Source organism: Nothobranchius furzeri, chromosome 12 (genome assembly GCF_043380555.1).
Source record: "Nothobranchius furzeri strain GRZ-AD chromosome 12, NfurGRZ-RIMD1, whole genome shotgun sequence".
Lineage (NCBI taxonomy): Eukaryota > Metazoa > Chordata > Actinopteri > Cyprinodontiformes > Nothobranchiidae > Nothobranchius > Nothobranchius furzeri.
This window is the reverse complement of record NC_091752.1, coordinates 46,729,450-46,747,176: the sequence shown is the minus strand read 5'-3', so window position 1 is coordinate 46,747,176 and position 17,727 is coordinate 46,729,450. Positions and strand designations below refer to the sequence as shown.

Sequence of the window (17,727 nt, the reverse complement as noted above, 5' to 3'; positions counted from 1 at the left end):
TCGGGGCTCTCAGTCCCTTCTGGGGTCTGGTGCCCATCTCTTTGTGCACTTTGACCTCACCATTAACTCATGTAATGCTCTAGTGGTCCTTGCTGCTGAGTTCAAGAGTGTAACTTCTCATGCAGCCTTTAAACATGTATTTTTCTTTAACCTTAAGGTGTGACCATATTAGCAGCTTTAATAATAATATGTCAAAGGTGTTTTAACGGATGCTTATGTGAAGCATTAGTTGTCTAATCATGGTGAGTAAATAATGGTGGTTTCATTATATAGCATGCAAGAATAGGCATTCTCTATTCACTTATATAAAATAGGAGACTCCAGAATAAAAGGCCTTTAATACTTTGATTAAATGATTGAGTCACAGAGTCAGCATTCCTTATTGCATTGTGTAAATACGAAATCAGCCAAACTTATCAATCTTAAATAACTATAAAATATCAAATAACTATTTTATCTCCTTGTGTTATTATCTGAGCCTTAAGCTGAGTGCTAGCAGGAGCTATAGCCTAACAATTACCATTTTGGTCACTATTACACTAGGGACCAACAAAAGGTGATGAAATCAGCGTGACTCCATCATCTCCATATACTCATCATTAGTTGAGATGAACCCCTCTGGGTCCAAGGAAGGATAAACAGAAGCTGAAACAGAAAGAAATTCATCATCCAACAATTCATCAGGTATCAGAGCCATTGAGACTTGAGACAAACCCTCCACGGTGGTGGTTATGTACCTCATGCAACGGGACCTGACAAGAGGAAGACAGCAACAGCCACAGAAAACAAGAATAGAGCAGACTAACAAGAGAGAGATGAAAACAGAAAACACTAGTCCTCTCCACCTCGGCTCTGCCCACTTTCCTCTGATGACCTTTAGAAGGACCATTTGGTGTCTCCATCTGTAGGAGGACAGTCTTCCTTTGATACAGGTCCAATTGAAGGGAACTGAGGAGAAAACTGACACAATACGCATGAGTCAATCATAATATAACTTGTGAGTCAAATTTATAATCAAGCCCCAAATAGATGAAACATTCTTCCAATATGTTAATATGAAAAAGAAATTAAATTTAACCATAATCGACAATCATGAATGGATTTTTATGCGGTTCTAGAATGGGCCTTAACAAGCAAATGATAGAAATCAATTACTTTCGGGGCCCACAATCCAAATAGTCTAAATCACTAGGAGGATCTACCAATAAAATTAAGTAAGTTTCTAAAGGCTCAATTTGAAGTCAATTAACACTTGGTACTGCTCAGGTGTGGGTGAAACGACCTGTTGAGCCTCAGTTAGGCCTCCAGTGACCTGGAACACAGGAGCTTGTGCAGGCTCACGTCCTGCAGAGCTGTCATGACTGTAGGGAGGGGGAAGGGGATACGGTGGAGCAGAAGGAGTTGCAGACCCCTCCAGTGTGTGTCTAGCAGCAGCAGGGCTTTACTTTCAGCTGTGTGTACTGTGTACATAATCAACAGATTCTGTGTGATTTTGTTTTTTACTGCGGATGCCATCAGAAACAAGTTTTGCGGCTGTTGTGATTAAATGCACATGCAGTCTCTCATCATCTAACTCCTGAAGCTTATTCTCATTCTTTCTCTTTGCCACAAAACTCAACTTATTCACTGCGTCCACTACAACCTGGTTGTGTTTGTCCCTCAGAGGCATTTCAAACTCAAACATAGCCAGGTTCATATCACACAACTTATCATTCTTAGGGATGAAGCTCTCTGTCTTCCACTTACGCCACAAACCCCCCACTAGTCTGGGCTGATGTACTCTTTCTTTAACAGAAAAAGAGAAGGACAATTGTGGTCTCATCAGAGCCCACCAGCCTTCAAACCTTTCAAATCTGACTCCTCATTCATACTGACAATTATATAAGCGTTTACGTAAAAGTACAAAACAATTGCAAAACTATTCACAGTTCGACAGAAAAATATAAGAAATACACACGGAGCAGGGAAGTATGAATGATAACCCACTAGATGAGTCTTGGTTATATATATATATATATATATATATATATATATATATATATATATATATATATATATATATATATATATATATATATATATATATAACAGACACTTTACAATACGATACATCTTTCAGACTTACCATTTATTAGCTTCAGCATAATAAAATAAGAAGGCTTCAAAAGTATTAGTATCAGCACCTCTCTGACAGCATGGTGGGAGTATCTAAAAATGACAGAGTCTTCACTAGTACCATGCAGACGCACACCCATCTGGAAGAATCCTGATATTTTGCAAAATAACAAAATGATGAACCTTCCGGACTGGGAAAGTAAAGGAATCCTATACCTGGAACAAATATATGAAGGATTGGACTTCATCCCATTTAATAGAATAGTCTCTCAATTTGGAATGGATAAGAATAGCTTTTTAGAATATCACCAAATTAAATCTGTAGTTAAACAAAAAATTAAGCTCAATAAAGTAGAATTAAAAACACCACCAAGGGTATTAGACTTTTATAATCTCAAACCCCCCAAACTACTGTCTAAAGTATATAAGACAATGTCCAAAATAGACATTAGAATAGTAATCCCTATTGAAAAATGGGAGGTGGATCTATCAGTCAGCTTTGACCAGAACTTCTGGTCCCAAACTTGTTTAAAAACTTTAAAAATGACCAGACACCCCAATTTACAATTAATTCAGTACAAATATGTCCAAATTGGTCCAAGCTGAGGTCCGCCTAGATTTCTATCAACTAAAACCTCTCTAACTTCTCTACACTTAATTTCTTTTTCATGAATTTGGGATCAGCAAATGTTCAGATCCTATTCTGTAGATTTTTAGATGTTTTAGGCTACAACTAGGTAGTGGAATTTTTTTAGGCGGAACAGATTATTTTCTCCTTTCTGCTATGTTCCAGATCTTGTTACTCTCAATCTTTGACATAAGTGCTGCTTTTTAGAATTTTAGAGTAAACTTTAGAGTCTAACCTCAGCTCTAATAAATCTTGTAGTTTATGAGATATACTCAAATTCATTCTGGGCATGTGTTTTTCAAGAAAATCTCTGTAAAAGGACCTAGGGCTTAAGAGGTTAAGTAATTATAAAATACTCAAAAGTGATTATAAGGTATCAAATAACTGTTCTATCTGCTTGTGGGATTATCTGAGCCTTAAACCTCCCACTGTCCTAATGGGTGTGACCCCGCAAGGAAAGTTGATTGTTGAGCAGGGTTGATGGTTTATCCCTTGGGTCCATGTGGCAGGGGTGAGAAGTGAGCACCACCTCACCCCTGCCACGTGGACCTCAAGGGATAAACCATCAACCCTGCTCAATGGTCAACTTTCCTCGCGGGGTCACCCATAAAGACAGTGGGAGGGTTAAGCTGAGTGCTAGCAGCCTAAGGTTCTATTCTTGGTTTATAAAACTGAACTCTGGTGTCTGACTGAATTTCTTTCTTACAATTTTTAAAATAGTGAGTCATGTTAGTTTTGTCAAATTAAAAAGAAAACATTTTCAGCATTCACAAATCCTTCTTATTGGTGTTCTTTCTGTTGCAGGTTCTGGGTAGAGGAACCAAGCAGCCGTTCCCATCTCTGGGTTCCTTCATCTCCTTGCTCAGCCAGAGGAGGGAAGCTGGGGGGCGGGGCTTCTCTGACAGCTTCACCGGGTCCCTGACAAACCCCGCTGGGCTTAAACATGGTGAGTTTGACTTTGACACATATATATGTGTGACAGTTTTCCAAATCTTGCACCTCAGCTTTTTTTTTTTAATATTAAATCTTTAGTGGGCCGAATACAGCACCACTGTCCTTGGTTTAATTTTCTCCAGATACCTTGCCACTCTTTGTGCATGCGAATTTGATTTGATATGAATCTGGGGCCTTTAGGGATTGGTACTGAAAATTAGTACCTCTTCAGTACCGATCAAAAACACTAAATCACCGAATGTTGGTGCTTTCCCAATAAAAAGTAAACAGCTTCTTTCTTCCTGCTGCTGCACATCACTTGACTGGGGGACGCTCACTCACACAGTCTGTGTGCGACCGGCGGTGGGGGTGGGTGGGGTGGAGTGTGGTGGGGGGGTGACAGAATTTTGAAGGTGACGTCATTGAAGCACAGGTGATGAGCTCCACAGCAGAGCAGCACGCCAGCACGAATGAAAGAACCAGAGAATATGAGCAGACATGAACCATCCTGTGATATGTATAAATAAACACTTAAGTACTTCTCTCTTAAAGTTAGAGTTAAAAATGAAGGTACAGATAAAAGCATTGTTCAGATAGTTGTACTGAAAACCAGGTTTTTGTTAAAGTACCGCTATAAAAGGCTCCCAGCACAGGTTTACTTTTGACAGGTTTCAAGAAGAAACCCAACTCTCTGGTCTGCTGTTTTCAGCCCCAGGACTTGTTAAAATGCAGAAAAAAGCATCACTTTTATGATTTCTATCTGCTGATGTAAAAGCAGCTGTTTGCTGTAAAGCAGCTCACCTCCATCTGTTCAGGCCTTTGTTCTCAAGGATGATCCAATCTGCATCTCATCTGGGATGTAATGATGTGTTACTTCCTGTGTTTACCATATGTGTGATATGTTCTCTCGGTCTCTGTTCAGTCTGAGCTGCAGCAGACAACGATGCAACTCACTTCTGTGGAGCAGAAAACGTTTTACCATGGAGGAAGTGGAAGAAAAGTTTTCACTTTGTTTGCTCGATTTCAGTCAGAAAACTAACATGATGTTCTAACTGAAGATGATTTAATGACCAGGAGGATGTTGGTTCTAGCAAAAGGTGAGGTTATTTCTGTCTGCCATGAGAAAGAAGGCCAGTGCAGCGCTCGCCAGCCAGGATTGTCACCACGGCTTGGGATGCCATAATTATTGTGCAAACCTCCACCCAAAATGAAAACCATGCAAAAGGAAGCACACGTGTACGCACACGCACACGCACACACTGCAGCCTTCCCTGCTGCCTGCAGTATTTCATTTACTGATTTTATGTTGTGAGGCTGGTTGGATCCGCTGTTTGGTTCAGAAAGCTCTCACACACATCCGTGTGAGAGCAGCAGGCAAACATGCTAAGGTCTAGAGCACAAATCTTCTCTAATTAAAGAAGCAGTCCCAGGAAAAGTTTAAAAATCTAGTCATGGGACAGCAACTCACAGTTTTATTGATTGAAATGATATAAAAGAAGATTTTATCTGAGTACTTTGGGCCTCTCCTCCTTGAATCTTCCCCTTGCCGTGGTGGAGGAGTTTGAGTGCCCCATTGATCCTACACTGTGAGAATGATGTTCTTCGACTTCTTAAGTGCTTTCAACACATCCAGCTGTGTCTACTGCAGCAGCAGATGAGGTGTGCAGAAGTGGATGATCATCGGACTGCATGGACCATCAACTACCTCACCAGCAGGCCATAGTACGTCTGGCTGACCAACAGTTCAACTGTACATACAACTGAATGTCTGAAGTGGTTGTGTGCAGTCCTGGAGCTCCGTGGGGTATGGTGCTCTTACCTTTTCCATTCACCTTCTACAGCTCGGTCTTCACCCGCAACACCAGCAGCTGTCACCTGCAGACGTTTTCAGATGACTCAGACATTGTCTGCTGTGTGTCTGAATGGAATGACCTGGAGTACAGGACAGCCATCGTGGACTATGTTGACTGGTGTGAGTGTAAGCACCTTCGCTTGAACACCTGTAAGACAAAGGAAGTGGTGATTGACTTCCAGAGAAACACTCCTCCTCACTCACCAGTAAACATCCAGGAAGCAGACATTGAGATAGTGGATACCTTTAAGTACTTGGGTGTTCAACAGCAAACTGAACCGGTCCAACAGCACAGATACTCTGCATAAGAAGGGCCAATGCTGCCTCCACCTCCTGAGGAGGCTGAGGTCCTTCTGAGTTTTTTCACATCTGCTAAAAGGCTTTAAGCGCTCAGTTGTTGGCTCTGTTATCCAGTCTGCTGTGGTCTGTTGGGGTGCAGGCAGCTCTGACCGAGACTAGAAAAGACTGAACAAGCTAGTTAAAAGCTAGCTTGGTTCTGGTCTGCCAACTAGATTCAGTTGAGGAGTCGTGTGAAAGGAGGATGCTGGTGACGATGACCTTCATCTTAAACAAAGCTCTGTGAATTACGTTGTTTTGGAGGATTTCTGCTGCATTTTGGGGTGTTGAGAGTTTAGTAACAGCGATTTGAAAGTCGTGTGAATGGTGCTTATTTGATTTTCCTTCCATTCCTCTTCACCAGCAACGCTTTCACCTTAACAAATGCCAGTTGTTTTGTGGGATATCTGAAGAGTTAAGCCTGAGTCATCTTCTCCGTCAGCTCCAAAAGGGAGAGACACACACGCACGGACGGAGACATTTTGCTCTCATACTTAGTCTCCTGGAGAGCGTTGCAAAGCAATTCCCCGCCAGGACAACAGAGGGCGTAGCGCTGTTCTGTGGTATCCTGTCATGTATCGGTTCAAGATCGTGTGTTCATATTGTGTTTTGTGTATATAAGAGACTTTTAACACGGACATGTTTGTCTCTCATTCTCCTCCACCTCTTCATGCGCTCCCCACCTCTAAACCCACGTTTCCTGTCATTTCCGTCCACAAATAAAACGCTTGCTGCACATCTTTTCACTCCTCCAGTCACGGGGAAATAAACGTTCATGTTTTTAGAGTTTTTTCGCGAGGTATTCTTCAAGCTTCTCCGTGTCTGCCGCTAGTTATCTTCGGCTCTCTCTACGTTTTTGAGGGCGCAATGGCGGCAGTGCAGACGACAGCGGTGCCATGACCAACTACAAACTTGCGTTCTCTGTATCGACGGACGGAAGTTTAGAAAAGAGAGCTCGACTCCGTCCATCCTTGCGGGGCTCAACAGACCCGCAAGGACGGATAATGGCGTTGTGTCTCTCCGCACTGACGCAGAAGCATGACTCGGGCTTTACACCCAACCAGCTGCTAAGACCTTCAACTCTAAATGAGAGTTTTCTGCTGTTCAGTCACTTACATTCATGTTGATCCACTAATCTGTTTATCTTTTTGTGTTCTCATTAATCAGAGATCTCTAGTCTCTTGCTGATTTGTTTCCTTTAAGCTCAGCTGGAAAAAAAGCAGGGATTATTTGGGTAAAGTACTGTTTCAGAAATGATCAGAGCTTAGACAGATAAGAGGTGAGGTAACAGAGGGGAAGTGACTCATGATAAAAGCTGTCATGGAAACAAGGCGCATTGCTGTTGGACCAAACTGCATGAAGCAGAGACGAGCCCATCCCAGACTCCACCCTGAATCCACTAAACCCTCAGCTGACTTCATCTGTGTGCAGCTGCAGTCTGAACAAGAGTTCACGAGAGTTCAAAGATATCTAGAATGAAGGAAGACGTGAAAACAGACATAAATGTAAATCCAGCTGTTAACTTTGGACCTTCTAACTGTGGCCTGTAGAGGCTGAGATGGAGCTCTTGGCCACTAGATTGTCTTGCAGAGTATGCGGTGAAAGCCCCACCCACTTATGTGGATTTGATAGTGATGTTTGTTAGGCTTCAGTAGCCTAAATACCAGCTGAATATAACCTATGTCTGTGAAGTTACAGGTCACACCTTGACATGTAATCACAGTTTCATTTTCACAGTTGTGCCTATATGTTTACACATTCTGGTGGATTATTATTATTTTTTTTGGTTTTTGTCCATTTCCCAAACAAATGAAAACACAAAATCCTTTTCCTTCATGGTCAGTCGTGTTGTATTTTGTAGATTCTTTTCCCTTTGAGGGATTCCATTGGTTAAGTGGTCTCTCAATTAGACAACCACTGAGGAGCTTTCAATATATGCCCGCTCTGGTATATAAGGGGCATACGCCCATCATTTGTCTCCCAATTTCTCTTCATGCTAGAAGCTAAAAGAATCCTTCAAAGAGTAAATTATCTGGAAGAAAACTCACTATGTCCAGCAACGCAGTGTGGATTTGCTCTTCCTGTCAGACGGGTTAAATTACAACCTTTACGCCAAATGTGAGGTCTGCCTCAGGTCTCACCATGCAGGCCTTGCCCTGACACCATGCCACCCTGCCTTTCCTTGCCGCTCTGCCTTTGGCTGAAAACCTCTGCCGTGTCGAGTTCTTTACCTCCACGGCCGACAACAACTTTTTGTTGGACAAGGCACTTCAATTTTTCTGTGTTAGTCAGGAGTTGGGTGACTCTGTTCAAACCAAATATGATGATGATGACGAGGCTGGCTGCCACAGCCCTGCTAACACATACCTCCTTGACAGTGGAGGTCAATGAGCCACTCCCAGCAGGTGCCTCCTCTCCGAGCCATCCTTGCTCCTCCTTTGTTCCAGTTCTCAGAGTGCTCCTTCAGGAGCTACCAACCATCAGCTTTGCAACGGCTGACCGCAAAGGCTTAATTGTCCCCAAACAGGCTCTGCTTCAGTCAGACAACTTGGCAGGAAGGTTTGGTGCCACATTTGGTGCCACACAGGTCCATGGTTCACATCCTATTTAGCCATGGTTCCCAGCCGCCATGAACTGTTGGTCAAATGCCTTGATTGAACCTCCTAAGCTCAAGGCTCCAATCTCCACCTGCCATAATGAAGGTGGAAGGGTTTTCTAACTGGGGCTATCCTCACATTCCACCTCTGGAATCGGACCTGGAGTCGCTTTTTATGGCGAAGAATCAGCTAGCTTGTCAGCATGCTGCTCCTGCCAAGCGTGACCATCTCCTGATGGGGCTCACTGACTGCTCACACCAATGTGCTCTCCAGACAGGCATAGCAGGTAACAACCTTGCCCTCCTCACTTTCAGCATCTCCGAAAAAGTGGATGAGCTCGATGTGCCCGACAAGTCTAAATGCATAATCTGCAAGTCTGCCGACGCCGTCCTTAATCTTTGCTGTTTTGGTTGGGTCTACCCGCATTGCCTCTTTGCAGACACTCATCCAATGTGCTTTGTGGCTCAAAGCCCTACCTTCTGTTCCTGTACACCTGCAGAAAAACATGCTGGAAGGTCCAATTAGCCTTGATGTTCTATTTGGTCCTCATTTCAGGAGCGCCTTTGAGAGAGCACAGAAAGCAGTAGAATTGTCTGCCACAGTTCATGACCTGGTTCGACCTCAACCTTCTTCTCATATTAGCCATCCCTTCAGAGGTAGGGATGACCATTGCAGTCAGCAGAGCTATTTCAAATGACCAGAAGAGCCTGGCTCCTTGGAACCAACCTCCAGCTGCCGCTGCAGCACCATCCCCGGGAGCTCAACAATAAGCGGTTCCAGAAAGGTCACCTGCAAGCTTCGTCTTGGTTTCATCAACCCCAAAATGCTCACAAGAAGCAGTTTAAGAAATTACGTCTTGGGGGAATGTGTGTTCTTCTGACTGTGATGATTAAGATGTTTGAAATTGAAACAGCTCTTCTTAGGGTCTCTAATGACCTCCTGATCCACAGTGATGCAGAGGACTGTTCTGTTCTGGTCCTGCTGGACCTGACTGCAGCCTTTAACATTGTTGACCATCACCTGCTACTGGAAAGGCTGAGAGACTGGGTAGGCCTATCAGGATCTGCTCTGGAGTGGTTCTCCTCTTATCTTTCTGAGTGTTCCTTTTTTGTGGCCGTTTGCAAGTTTTGGTCCTCCATGTCATGTGCCGGGGTGAGTACTCCTCTCATTTTCCCATCTTTGAGTTGTGTGTTTCAGGAGAGGGAGGCTCCAGCTGCAGCTAATTTGTAATCAGTGGGTCTGGCTACAAAAGAACACTCCTAGACGCTGGATAATTACTACAGCTTGGTAGTTTCCTGCCGTCTTGCGACTCGGATTTTGTGCTCTAGTGTTTCTAGGATTTTTTTGTGAACCTTTGGATCTTTTCCCTGTGCTTACTCGTTACCAGGTTTTGGAACATTTTTGGACTTCTGTGACTTCTCTGGATTACATCTCTGGTTTTCTGCGACTCCTCAGGATTACTCACCTGTGCCCCATAGGATTTCCGGACGCAGCTCTCACCATTCTCCATTCCTCCCGGCCGGCCCGCTCTCCTGCTCTCCTCTCGCTCCCTCTCCTGGACATCCCACTTGGATTCACCCCGGCACCCAACCTACCCTCCCTCATTCCTACGCTCCCCTACTCCCAACGCTGCGCTCCCATTCTTGATCTCCACTGGGCTTTTCCAGTGCACCTTCAGTTCCCGTTTTAAAATAAAGATTCTTTTTTTTTACCATGAGATCTGTGAGTGTGTGATTCTGCATGTCTTGGGTTAAACGCATTCCCCAAACCATGCCACTCCACCACATCCCTCACCCATGGTGTCCCACAAGGTTCTGTCCTGGGGCCCCTACTCTTCCTCCTCTATCTGCTTCCTCTTCAGCACACCCTGAGCTCCTTTTTAGGAATATCCTACCATCTTTATGCAGATGACATCCAACTGTACATATCCTTTAAGCCCCATGCGATATCTAAGCTGCAGCTGTTACACTCCTGCTTAGACTATTAAAACATGGATGGCTGGGAACTTTCTACAGGTGAATGAAGACTGAGATCCTCATCTGTGCCCCAGACAAGTTGGTTCCCAAAGTCAGAGACTCTCTTGGTCAGCTTTCTTGGATTCTCATGTCAGTTCTTTTGTTCGCTCTTCCTTCTTCCATCTCAGGAACATTGCTAAATGGAGTCCCATTCTGTCCAGCTCTGAACTTGAGACTGTCCTCTACACCTTCTTCTCCTCACGCTTAGACTACTGGAACTCTCTTGTCACGTGTCTGATCAAAACTTCCCTACATGGAGGTTCAGGATGTCTGTGCTCGGCTTCTGACCAAGTCCTCCAAACACACCCACATCACCCCGCTTCTTCTCCAGCCTTAACGTCCAGTAGTTTTACCAGTCCTTGTAGGAAATGTTGGAAAACGTAGATCATCTGTTGGATCCAACCTCTGCACTGACCAACCCTTTTTGTAGCAGCTTTACTCTAAATGATCACTACAGATCCACAGCTATGCAGTGTTGCGCTTCCAGCTCACTATTGTCCTCCTCTCCAATGGTGTGCATGACTTAAATGATGGAGCAGCGGCTCTACTTTGACCCTCTCCCAAATATCCAAGCTTCTCACCTCACAGCAGCCATTCAGGGGAAAGGTGGGCGTGGCCAGCAGCTGCTTGTTCTTTTGGAAAGTGATCTTAAAATGACTCATTCTGGACGGGACTGAAACTGAATAAGCAACTGAAATAACTTTATGTGAGAGGGATTTTGTGCAACAAAAACTTTAATAACATGTTTTTTATCTACCAAATAAATACATAGCTTTTAATAAGCAATAATATGTCTCATATAACTGTGAAAAACAAAAAAAAATTGACGTAAATTATATAGGATCTTTTAATTTTTAGGACAATATTATTCTCTCTCAAAAACATACTTTGATGAAGCAGTTGTTTTAATGTGAAAAATCATGTGACCTTTGACCCTTCTCTGTTGACTGAGTCTGCATCTCTGCTCCTTTCGTCATCTGCTTGTGCAGCCTGTTTGAGTCTCAGAATAGGCACCCACAATGCACCTGGACAGGTGTCCTGGTGACCACTGTTACCGTGGAGACAGACAATAAGAGGCTCATCAGAGAGAGGAAGGGTGGGGGAGGGATGAGTGTGTCTCAGTCATCACAACCTGAATAAAAGCTTTTGTTTGTTTTGATAACAAAATAATAATAAACAAATGAATGGAAAACCCTTTTTAAAATGTAGATGAATGATGCCTCCTCTCAGCTCTGGGTCTTTGACTGTTGTTTCAGGACATGTTCCTGAAGAACTCTGATTAAATGATCTGAGGTGGTTCCTTTGTGTTTCTTGTCGAAGCTGCTAACAGCTTCAGAGCTAGCAGCTTTTATCTGCTTATTTAGGGCCTTTAATCGCTGGATCTGATGTCTCTGTCCCAACAGACAGTCAGTAAAAAAAGTACGTCTGACAACAATTTGCAGCTGTCACTGTTAAACCCTCTCCTTGTTACTTTGGAGAAACCAGTAAAACCATTTTTTATTAATGCAAGTGTTAATTTCATTGTAATAATAAGGTAATTGCAAAAATGACAATTCTTACCATTTGATTAAAATATTGATCTTTTAGGTTTATTTTAAATGTATCATGCTATTTTTTAACCTTCGGGAGGAAATGTGGGCACAGTATGTGATAAAATATTACCGCTGGCACTACTAAGATGTAATTTATCTTAAATACGAGTTATTTTTATCAGCCTGAATTTATACCTACAAATAAGATGGTCTGTTTCAGTGAAGCTCCACCCACTCCTGCTCGGACAAAACGATCCTACAATAGCGTCTTACCCCGGTTTCACACAGGAAGCATCAGCGGAGCGAAACGGCAGCAGACCGGTCTACTTGCTAACTTTAGCCCTATGCTATCTGCAGAAATTGACGTGCCCCAAAATTGGCTTGTGGCAAAAGTAGAACCTGATCCCATCTTTAGTGGCGTGGCGTGCTGCTTCCAGGATGCGTGTGGAAATTGCAGTGTTGCTGCAGGTTTGAAACAATCCATAGAATATGATGGATTCTATTTGAAGCAGTGATGTTCCGCTGACGTTCCGCGCTGCTGGCGCTTTCTGTGTAAAACCGGGGTTAGGTGAGTCGGCTGTGGTATTGGCCTTGGTAGTCTATTGGACTAGCGGAACAAATCAGAGCCGGGCTGGGGGTGGAGCAAATGGACAGGCCCTTTAACCCTCTGGAGTCAATTCACACGGTGGTGAGTGATGGAGCATTGGTCGCATTACTCCCGTTATTATGCAACCAGGAAACCACTTAGCGTCATGATTACAGATTGTTTTGACTAAGGTGGATTAAAACTAAATACACGTTGAGATGTAACATGTTTCTCGAAGTAAAAGGAAAACATTTAAGGTAAATAATTCATGCCAAGATAAAGGTGCTTTTGCACATTCGATTTGTGGCAGATGCAAAGCGAAATCCTACCAACGGAGCTCTCTGTCTGCTCCATCAGCTCTTTTGCTGCTTTTCACTGTAAGCTAAGGGTGTGTCATCATGTCCAACACAATGAAGAGGCATGTGTTCCGATCCCCGCCCGCTATTATCCGGACGCCAGCCTCCGATAAGTGTCTCTGACTCCTAAACTCACCTCAAGTTGTTCATCCGTCTTTTCCTAGTACCAGAACTCCTGATCCGGTCCCTACGTGTCCGTTCCAAAGTACTTGTACTCAAGTCTCCTCTCTTCCTGCAGCCTGCCGTCTCTCCCAACATGCTCCAGCGCTCGTCCGCTAGCCAGTGGCTAAATCGGCATTGTTTACTTTAACTTCACAACACTTTACTAATGGCGATGTAGTTCTCCACACGTTACAGAGATGCTCCGACACAGAGGACTTCTTCTTAAACATTACATTTAGACTTTGGTCTCCTTTTTGCTGGTAATCCGTGGGAGTTTACACAAAGCGTACACAGCGTCTCCCCCGGCTCTAGCCATGGCTTACTAGTAGCTCGTGATGACCATCTCCACCACGCCAGCCGTGAGCCACGATTAGCTAGTCATCATTGTTTACTTGATCGCCACAGCGTGTCCCCAGCTCACCAACACTCCTTCACCAGCCGTAGCTAACGAGTAGCCAGTGATCGCTCCATAGATTGTAGCGGCAGCATGTTTGTTTACATCGAGGCACCGTGATTCACGTGAAACGGGTGTTGTGGGAAATTATGTTCCCCTGAAATATTCAGTTTCCCTTAGACAGTCGAGAGCAAATATTTCCAAATCCACAGAACTTATTGTCCATTATGAGGACTAAACTACCTCAAATAAAAGATGGTTAAACTGAGTGAGATTACATCCTTTTACATAACTTTCAAAAATGATACATAAGCTTGCTGCAAAAGAGTTAACAAGAATGTTTTTACTGTATCTGTTTTATTGTTTTTAGGATGACGTATAGATAAAAAATCACAAGTATAACATTATTACATTACATTATTTTCCCGTAAAAGTTGATCACAAATGTTGTGAAGATAGCCAGAAGTGTGATCTCCCGACACGAGGGGACAGAATATTTCAGGGGAACACAATTTCTCACAACACCTGACCTCCCGGCTGACGTCACCCCTCCTCCGTGTGTGAATGATGACAGCTTCAAGATCTAACAGAACTAGCTTGCCTCCTTCAGAACTGGTAGGTTGATAAACAGTCATGATTATAAATGCTTTTTTAAAGAGGTCGAGTAGCTTGTTTTAAGCTTTGTGTGGGTTAGGCTACACAGGTTGGAAATTGATTATACAGTTAAACTCATGAGTGGGCCACCGTAGCTGCAATACTTTCTCTGGACTGCACAGCGCTAAAGTCACATTTTTTCATCATGATTTCAATGGATTTCACACATGAGGCCTTTAAGCCTTGCTTTAAAAGTGGGAAGCGATGTGGACTGTTTGATTTTTTGTGGGAGTTGGTTCCAAAGCCGTGGACCCAGAACTGCAAAGGCACGATCACCCTTAGACTTAGCTTTGATCGCGGTACCAACAAAAGGCCACTCTGACCTGAACGTAGCGAACCTGCAGGGGCGTAACGGGTCAGCAGGGAGGATAAATAAGGTGGCACTGATCCAGACAGGGATTGAAAAACAAGGACCGGGATTTTGAACTAGATGCAACTCCTCACCGGTAGCCAGTCAAAGCTGTCAGGAGGGGAGTGACATGCTCCCACTTACGTGCTCCATACAGAAGTCTGGCAACAGCGTTTTGGACCAGCTGGAGCCGAGTCATTAAGGACTGGCTCAAGCCAGCATACAGGGAGTTGCAGTACTCTAGCCTAGAGATGATAAAAGCATTGGCTACAGTTTTCAACTCCTATTTTGTTTCACATGGTAACGTTATATTTTATGCGTATTAGTTTCAATATAAATGGATAACGAGCCTTTTGTTTAAATTGTGTATATATTTGTTAAATTAAATATATAAGTGAGTTACTACTGTACCTGTTAGCTACCAAAGCTGCAACCAATAAGCAACTAACCAACCATAGATAACTTCTTTGGATCTAAAAAAAAAACATTTCAGATATCACCCTGATAGCTACAATTAGTTGACTTACATTTAAACTTGTAGCTGCCAGCTTCTGATCCGCCATCCTTTTGAAAATCCAGCGGTGTATTCTGGGGAATTTTTGACCAAGGCTAGGCTACAAAACACCTCCCATGTATCCTTGCTCAGCTAGCTATAGGGCCAACAAACGGAGAACAGACGTCTCGGTAGAACGTGAGCATTGGAACACGCCTTCGCAGTTCCTGATGATGCATCTCCTAGGAAACCGGGGCGGGACCAAGACATCAAGGCAAGGTTCCTTGGCATTGATAATCACTATAGGACTCTGGAGTCAGGAAGAAAAACAAGACCAAGCTCTTCCTATAGGCTGAGATACGAATCCAGTTACCCAATCACAAAAGCACTCATAATTAATTCACCCAATCACAAAATCATGCGGAAATCTTTCCTTGGTGCAGGCCAGGCAGGGAAAACTTTCTGCTTCACAGAGTGAGCTCGATGCTGCCTCCAGTTGGACAAAGTCAGAATGAACACCCAGATTTGAATAGCCTCTGATGTTCCCATGTGTTCCCCCTTTGAGGCTTGGCACACATGGCTTTTGTCATGACACTTTCTTTGTAAATATATGTATATATGTAAATAATTTTGTGGTTTGCTAAACCTGATCCTGTCTTCTGCTGGACATTTTTGGAAGTAGCAGAGATAGACAGAAAGTGTTGTTTCTGCAGTGACTGACAACAGCAGCATCTGACCAACCGGTGGTTAAATGTACCGATAGGCAGGCGGAGCTTGATAGATGGCACCCAAACGGAAATGTGAGCAAGCACAAGAAATAAAATGAGGAGTGTACTTCATTTGAAAGTGAGCATGTTGAAAACATAGAAAACTTTGTGGTCACAAACATCCTAGCTGCTGCTGATCATGAGACAGAAAAGAGGATAATTCTGTCTTCATGTGGACTCACTAATCGTGTTTTATACAAAAAAAGAGAGGAGGCTGTTGAAATACTGTCTTCAGGGGGTTTCAGTAAGGTTTTATTTATTTTTTTCACACATTTATCATCACGTAGCAGCAGATTGTGTGAGGGAATACCCATGTGACAATAAGAAACCCGTTACGACCTTCTGCATTACAGCTGTAACTGCCCCACTACCGGCCACAGTTCATGATTAATAGCTAAAACATTTATTTAATAATTTTGTTTTATATGTAAAAAGGCTTTCACCAAAGTTGCTGATTATTTATGGATGAAAACCATCCTCCTCTCTGCAGGAAGACTTCAGTAACTTTGTCATAGAGCTGTCTCGGTGTTGTAGTTCCATCAGTAAGTCCTCATATATGCCATGTAGGCCAAGACTAAGTCGATATTGGGCGGCCTTTCGTAAAGATGTCCAGCTTGTCTGAAAAGGTCCGTATTTGCAGGTGATAAAGCTACATGTGAGAGTAAAAAGAAAGCCTCATTCCAAGGGTGGGCCCCTCCAAAGCCCTGGGCCGGGGGGCTCTGCCCCCTCCGAGACCCCAAATGTGGTTTAAATGCCTGCCTTTCATCTTGTTTTACCACGTGCTGACTCTGGTTTGACTCCCCATGTCGGCAGTAATTTATTAAACCAGGTGAAGCAGATTTAATTATATTTTAGTTTTATTAATTTGTTGCGAGTCCCACATGCCAAAGACAGTGGCAAGTACGGGGTCAAAAGGTGAGCCATACTGGACTGGCTTGTGCGAGCAAAATCAGCCAGTCGACAGGAGCTGGGCTGCAGGTCAAAAAAACTGTGGTCAGAAACAAGGGTCACACAAGGGTCACAGGGACAAGAGGACAGAACTGGGCGAAGGGTCAGGAGACTGACCCCACCTCTTTGCCCCACCCCTGGCTTGGAAAGATGGGATTGGAGGAGAACAGAATGAAGACAAGCCCATCAGATCCAGAAGCCCTCTCGGGAACATTGGAGAGAAACTGAAGAATGCTGCAAAAGATGATGCAATGACCTGTGTTAAGAAGGAAAATGACACCAAATGTTTTGTGTTGAGCTACAAAGTGTGTATCTGGTAAATGATCCCTTGACCTTAAGCTGGTCCAGGAAGGGTATATAAGAACAGCTCTGAACAGCAGAGGGGGATTTTTGAGAGATTCGACAGCAGTTGGGGCAGAGGACAGAGAGGAGAGCAGATGGGGAGGGGTCATCCCCCGTCCAAACCTGGATGGGGGATGACAGAGAGAGAGAGACTAGAAAGAGTTCTTGGGGAGATTCTGAGAAGACAAGAGTTGGTGTAAACTAACTCTTATTTAATCATTTTGAACTAATTCCTCCATGGGGGATAGCGGTTGTTTTTTCATCTACCAATTTTTGTATTTTGATTTTGTAATAAACCTTTTTTGAAAAAGAAACATAATCCTGATTCTTTCAGGTTTTCTCTAAAGCTTCACGAGTGGGGGGCTCTGATCATTAATTGCACAGAGGTAAGCACATTAATTATGGGTTCTGGAATTATCAGGACTTACTTTACGGTTTGTGACAGATTAATATAAAGAAACCTTAAGACAACGGGATTGCTTAAAAAGAAGTGAGCTACTACAGAAGGAAAGGTCTTACATATTATTTCACCTTTAAAATAAAAGATATGATTCTAACTTTGGACGCCCAAACCAGGATCTAATACCATAATACTCACCGACATCCCCATCGAACCCTGATGGATGCACCGTCTCATAAGTTCTAACGGAACTGGGTTTTAAAGGAAC

The 17,727-nt window shown here is 43.5% G+C and overlaps 1 protein-coding gene across 2 annotated transcripts in view; it reads left to right on the top strand.

Annotated features, from left to right (window-relative positions):
- hectd2 (HECT domain containing 2) overlaps positions 1-17,727 on the top strand; it is a 127,104-nt gene that overhangs the window by 4,471 nt on the left and 104,906 nt on the right. For both annotated transcript variants that reach the window (XM_054734781.2, XM_070542645.1), the window contains exon 2: positions 3,548-3,689. In XM_054734781.2, coding sequence (XP_054590756.2) covers positions 3,548-3,689 — 142 coding nt within the window. The remainder of the gene's footprint in view (positions 1-3,547; positions 3,690-17,727) is intronic.